This window comes from Rissa tridactyla, chromosome 9, assembly GCF_028500815.1.
Source record: "Rissa tridactyla isolate bRisTri1 chromosome 9, bRisTri1.patW.cur.20221130, whole genome shotgun sequence".
NCBI classification, from domain to species: domain Eukaryota; kingdom Metazoa; phylum Chordata; class Aves; order Charadriiformes; family Laridae; genus Rissa; species Rissa tridactyla.
Window position 1 is genome coordinate 36183678 of NC_071474.1, and position 6074 is coordinate 36189751.

Genomic DNA, 6074 nt, shown 5'->3' on the forward strand with positions numbered 1-6074 from the left:
GTGGGTGCGATTGGCTGGGCTGGCCCCGGCGCCCCTCTGATTGGCCGGCGCCCGGGCCGAAGCACCGCCCCTGTCGCAGGGTGAGCATGGAGGGTGCGGTGTCCGACGTGGGGGTCTGCAACCTGGCCTACGCCGGGCGCCTGGAGGAGCTGCGGGCCCAGCTGCAGCGTGACAGGGCTCTGGCCACCAAGGCGGACCAGGTCAGCCGGCTGCGGCCCCCCCGCCCGCCGGAGCGAGAGCGAGCGGCCTGTGGGGCCGCTCCTGTCAGCCGCCGCCGCGCTTCCCGCCTTCCCCTTACGGCCCCCTCACTGCCCCTCCCCTCCCTCTCTCCCTCAGGACCACCGGACCGCGCTGCACTGGGCCTGCTCGGCGGGACACGCGGACGTCGCCGACCTCCTCCTCGGCCTCGGCGTGCCTGTGAGCGACAAGGACGATGTGAGTGTCGCAGCCCTCGCGGGACTCCTCCTCCACCCCGGTGAGGGGCTGGCCTGGAGGCTGAGGGAATGCCGTGAAACGGTTTGTGTGGGGAATTCGGTGGCGAAGTTTTTGTCCGGACCCTTTGCCGTCACGGTTCCAGCCGCAGAAGTGCCCCTAGCGCTGTGTCGCTTCCTCACTTTTCTCCCTCCTCCCGTCAGTTGGCGTATGCAGGGTGGTTTCTGGGAGGTTTTAAAAAGCGTTTGTGTGATAGAAAGGCAAGTTTAAAGTATTTCACTGCTTACGTGAAAGAGCGGGTAATCTGACTTGAGTCAGATGAGCCTTGAACCAATGAGCCTTGGTTATTGTCAAGGGATTTTGGGGGAACTCTTCTTATGAACAAAGGTGCAAAACCAGGGCTGTTGGGGATTTTCATGTTACCTTTATCTCGGTCTGATCCTCTTAAATATGTTGAGCCAAATCGTGAGGTACCCTGAAGACTTCTCATTATTGGGGAAGGCATTATAGAGTAGGTAACAGGTTGAGTGATTTCACAGTTGCAAAGGAGATGGTCTGTTACTGTTGTAGAGGAAGGGTTGAAATAATTACATCCATCATGAAACATCTTGAAGATCATCCTTAAAGAAGGAAATGTTGTCCTATTAGTTTAATTAGAGGGTAGTATATAGAAAAGATTGCATAAACTTTTGGGCACCCTTTTCTGCCACTCTTATTTGTTCTTAAAAAAGCACAACTGTTAATTTGTAAGGGCCAGGTGCCCTGCAAGGCAGCATGCATAACTGCATAACAGAAGTGATTTCTGTCATTTAACTGGCAGTTTTTCTCAGGTACTGAATGCAGCATGTGAGGGGATGTGGGACTCGTCTCTCTGGTGATAATCAATAATGTTTAGCTTTACAGTTATAAAAACATGCGTGCAGTTTGACTAATGAGTAGTCAAGTCTGTATTGGGTTTACGCCTTGTCATGTTTTTTTGCTTGAAATGCTTAGTTTGAATAACATGGTTTTTTTCTTGACTCTCTAGGCTGGCTGGACTCCCTTACATATTGCCGCTTCGGCAGGCCGCGATGAAATTGTGAAAGCCCTCATTACCAAGGGTGCTCATGTAAATGCAGTAAATCAGAATGGCTGTACGCCCCTGCATTATGCAGCCTCCAAAAATAAGCAGGAGGTATGTTTGCCTGTGCTACTAGAGGTGGTGTTGCTCTTGGAAGAAGTGTTTAGCTATACTAACTTTCCTTCGTCCTCCCCCTCGTGGCCTCTTTCTCTTCCTTCAGATTGCAATCATGCTTTTGGAGAACAGAGCTGATCCAGATGCAACAGATCATTTTAAATCCACCCCGTTGCACAGAGCAGCAGCCAAAGGAAACCTAAAAATGGTACAGATCCTTCTACAGCACAATGCATCTGTTGATATACAGGACTCTGAAGGGAATACTCCTCTGTAAGTAATTTTTTATTTCTATTTTGCTTAATATAGCATAATCTCTATAAAATGAAACTCCATTACTTCAATTTTTTTTTTAATTTCTTGTTGCCTCAAAATACTCCCTTGCTTCACACCCCTATGTAATTAAAAAGGATTTGAGAAAATTATACTTAGTATTTTGCCTAATTGTGTCTGTACATACATGCTTTAATTTGTGTTACTACATCTTCTTAAAAAGCGTGGAACACCTTTTGTAATAATTTGGAATACGTTAGGTTGCCACTAGAGGGTAGAAAGTGAGCTAATGACAACAAAAGTCGGAGGAAACTAGTCTTGCAGGCTGGCCTGCTCTGTCCTGCCAAGCAAGAACTAATTTTGGAAGATTTTCTTCACCTCTGTAAAGAAAATAAGTTGCAATTTAAGTACAATCAGTCCAGTGTTTGATGTAACCTTAGAGATCAATTTGAATCTGAACCTGGTGGCAAAACTCTGCCTTGTCTACAGTGGAATCAAGATTTTGCCGTGAATAAGATGAAGCAGTATGTTTCAGCTATACGTAAAACCCAGTATTGTCCTGGAACACATAACGTTTATTCTCAAGATACTGTGCCAAATGGCAAAAAGGCGTTGGCTGCGTTTGTAGTAACTCTTTACTTCAGATTAATTTTAAGCATTGTACGATTTAGTTTATCACTTTCGATTCAAATAGAGATTACAATTTTCTAATTTCACTGTGGATTATGTGTTCCTTAGTTTTGCTGACTGCAGAGCCAAATCCTAATCTAAAGAAGTGTCTTAATGTTGCAAGGGCAGTAGCAGGAGGAACGTTCTTGAGTTGCTTAATGACAACACAGTGACTGGACAGCAGGCTTTGGAATCTGTGTAGGTAGTTGGTTGCGTGTAGTTTTGTTGTTCTAGGATGTATCTCCCCTCCCCAACATCCACGCTGTCGTTTTGGCAAGGCATGATTATTGTTCTTTTTAAGCTTGGACTGTTTAATAGTGGCTGTGGGTTTCTTGTTCTTACTACAGTCATTTAGCCTGCGATGAAGAGAGAGTGGAGGAGGCAAAGCTGCTGGTGTCTCACGGTGCAAGTATTCACATTGAGAATAAAGAAGAACTGACCCCACTGAAAGTGGCAAAAGGTGGCCTGGGAGCCATACTTAAAAGAATGGTGGAAGGCTAGTGGGGACTTTTGACTTGACTCTCTTTCCTGTTGCACTTGTATTTAAAACTGCAAACTTTATATTTTGACAGTTCAACTAGGAACTAGGATGTCATGAATGGGCATCAGCATGGTAATAAAAAGTGTATCTCTAGCTTTCCTTCAAGTACAGTGCCAAAACAACTGTTTATACTTCCTGTTAATTAAACAGTTCACTGATTTTAAAGTGTTTTTCAATATCTTGCAGTTTTCTTTCAGTTTACAGTATGATCTGTATAAATGCGGTCATTCTTTCTATTTCGGAACCTAGTTTAGGATTATTTCTTTAAAGCAACAGGACCAAAAATGCTTTAACCATTTAAAGCAAATTTTATTTTGGAAGCTTAATCTAGAGTCTTTGTTTTTTCCCTCGGCCTTTGTGATTTGTGTGCGGTTTTTTGTTTGATTTTTGTAGGTACTGATTGTCTCCCTTCATACGATTCTAAACTACACCTCTCCCTTTGTAGAATGCCGTTTGCTCAGTTACTTAGATAATTGTATCCATTTTCACTCTTCTTGGTCTGCTGAAGTGAGCTCTGAGAGTTTAAAGCTCTTCTGTTGTTATCTGTTGTTGTCCTGTTTCTTTGAATCGTATGTATTTGTTGAAGTGTACTGGACTGCTTGCAGAATGCAGGTGCAGTTTCAGGGTAACCTCTGCAAATATACAATTATATCATGGATGGCTGTGGATACTTCTCTGGGATGTACTTCAAATCCAATTTTACTTCCTCTTGCTCCTTCTGTAGATTTCTTCTTCTGTTCTGCTTGACTCCCATTATGTAGCACTGATGCCCACGGTTTACCATCTTATTTTATAACAGAAGCCTGGTTTAATCTCTATTTACTCATAGCAAATCCTGGTATTAAGTTATTAGAAGGCAGAGCTAATGAGACTGAGTCTGAAAAGTGACCTTCTGTTCTGATGTTGGTAAGATCACTTTTGACACTAGTGGGATAGATTTGCCCTTTCTGAACAAATCATGCTGATGAAATTCTGTGAAATAAAGAACTCTCCTAAACAGCAGTCTTTGGTGTTATAAAACTTTATTAAACTTACATGTAACAAAACCAGTATTTTCTAAATACCTTGTATGCTTGGGATGTGAACAAGTCAGATGAAACCCTGCTATCCATTACACACTATGGAAATATAACATGTTTGTTCTTCATCTGCAATGAAAGGTTGAAATGGAAGATGACGGTTTCTACGGTTTGACTTGTAGGGATGAAGGTAATGCAGTTTATTTTGATAAGCAAGACAGAAACTTAAAACCAAACGAATATCTTCACTAAGTGCTTTAAGTCTACCCTAGAAAGCAAAATGCAGGTTGAATTTCACTGAGGATACCTACTGAGAGCAGGAGGGATAGCTTGCCTGTACAGTAAGCTCTGGCCATGCAGATCTTGCTTGAAGGAGTGTCCTGGTTTGAGGACAAGGAGGAACCTGGCTGAGTAAATGTTTCCTATATATTGTTCAGGCACTGCTGAAAACTTGAACTGAGAAAAGCTGAAGTTAGAATTCTGTGTTCATCCTTGATCTTTGCATAGCAAAAACCCCTCTGCCATAGCTCTGTAACTTTGTTCCCTAGGAGATGGTGGCTTGAATGTTGGCTTAATATCTGGTTTCCATATTAATGATCCCTACTCCCTCAGGAGAACGTAAGTGGGCCATGCAGCAAAGACTGTCTGAACATCCAAGGCAAATTCTGACAAGTGTTTCAGCATCCTGCATAGCTCTGCAGGGTTTTTGAGCTACACACCATGGATCAATTTGGTTTGTGCTTTGCCAAGAGCATCAGTGGAAAGCTAGGAACAGTGCTCCATCCTTTTTAATAAACTATTTTACATAAGAGAAACTTCATAATGAGAACAAACATCTGCCAGAAGGCTTACAAAAATATCTCAATATGTTAAGAAACTCCAAATAATTGTTGTTTTCCTCTACCTTCCTCCTCACCCCCAGCAATCTGTTTTCTTCTTATTTTTGCCTTTCTTTTTTTTTTTACTACTATCTATTACACACTGGCTGTTAGAAGTATGAGGGGAATTGTATTCAGTTTGTCTTTCTTTTTATATAAAAATAGTAACATAACTTGAACAATTTCTACGTTTTTAGCAAATGTAAGACCATAAGACCTGTGGTATTCTAGGAAGATTGTATAGCCGTAGAAGGTAATTAGAACTTCACTAGCATAAGCCTTTATGTTACTGTAGCAGGTTATAGAAGGAATACAGGCGGAGAAATTTGTGGAGGTGAGTTTAAGGAAAGATTAAAAAATTACAACAGTGACCATGTAGTACAATCCCCTCTTCAATCACGACAGTGCTGTTGCAGAGATGCGAAAGTTGTAAAGCTGTTGCAGTAAGAAATTGTAACTAAGAAAGACGCATATGTACAGGACATGACTTTAGAAGAACTAGCACAACTACAGCAGTGTCATGAAGAGAGTTGTTTATGTTTTTCCATGAAAGGCAAGAGTGAAAGAATGCCTAGGAGCGTCAGAGAAGAAATTACTTAAAATTAATGCCACTGTCAGCCAAGTTGTGTGCTCCCTTGGACCAGTAATTGATTTGAATTATCTTATTAGGAAACACCTTTGGTAAGAAATGGCACCCAAATTTCTCTTGCTGTTACTGAGCATCCTTAATAGTTCTGCATGCTTACAAAACCGCAGGTGTGAATATCAGAAATTTTCAGTAAGCTGAAGGATGTGAGTTTGCGGATTTTGCTTAGCAAAATTGCCGCAAGAGTCAATAAGAGAGATGCCTGATTGATAAGAGACTTCTATACAGGTCATGACTTAATGTTTACCCTGGATAATCTGAGCAGAGAGGAGTATGAGGATCCACTGGTAGAATATGGCAGCGCTGGTATTAGTAAGGGCTTGACCCTTACAGCCTGGCACAAGCAGTTTTTAGCTAGAACAATATTATAAGAACACTGTAAATGCTCTTTTACTCTGCAGTTAGGCTAAACACTAGGACACATGTATAAAAGACAAACACT

At 42.2% G+C, this 6074-nt stretch overlaps 1 protein-coding gene across 2 annotated transcripts; it reads left to right on the forward strand.

Annotated features, from left to right (window-relative positions):
- Positions 1 to 19: 19 nt before the first annotated feature.
- On the forward strand, positions 20 to 3254 carry PSMD10 (proteasome 26S subunit, non-ATPase 10). Of its 2 annotated transcripts, none has more exons than XM_054214228.1 (5): positions 20 to 200; positions 337 to 516; positions 1460 to 1606; positions 1713 to 1879; positions 2896 to 3254. In XM_054214228.1, exons 1-5 carry the CDS (start codon positions 87 to 89, stop codon positions 3047 to 3049), a joined length of 762 nt encoding a protein of 253 aa, XP_054070203.1. In that variant the 5' UTR covers positions 20 to 86; the 3' UTR covers positions 3050 to 3254. The 2 variants fall into 2 exon arrangements, with proteins under 2 accessions (XP_054070203.1, XP_054070205.1); XM_054214230.1 differs by having other exon boundaries at positions 42 to 200; positions 337 to 435.
- The last annotated feature ends 2820 nt before the right edge of the window (positions 3255 to 6074 follow it).

What these genes read in the sequence shown, in the direction of transcription:
- PSMD10 (XM_054214228.1), top strand. Translation starts at nt 87, where the DNA reads ATGGAGGGTGCGGTGTCCGACGTGGGGGTCTGCAACCTGGCCTACGCC. An exon ending in TGGCCACCAAGGCGGACCAG is followed by an intron (nt 201 to 336) that starts GTCAGCCGGCTG and finishes TCTCTCCCTCAG; the next exon opens with GACCACCGGACCGCGCTGCA. An exon ending in CCTCCAAAAATAAGCAGGAG is followed by an intron (nt 1,607 to 1,712) that starts GTATGTTTGCCT and finishes CTCTTCCTTCAG; the next exon opens with ATTGCAATCATGCTTTTGGA.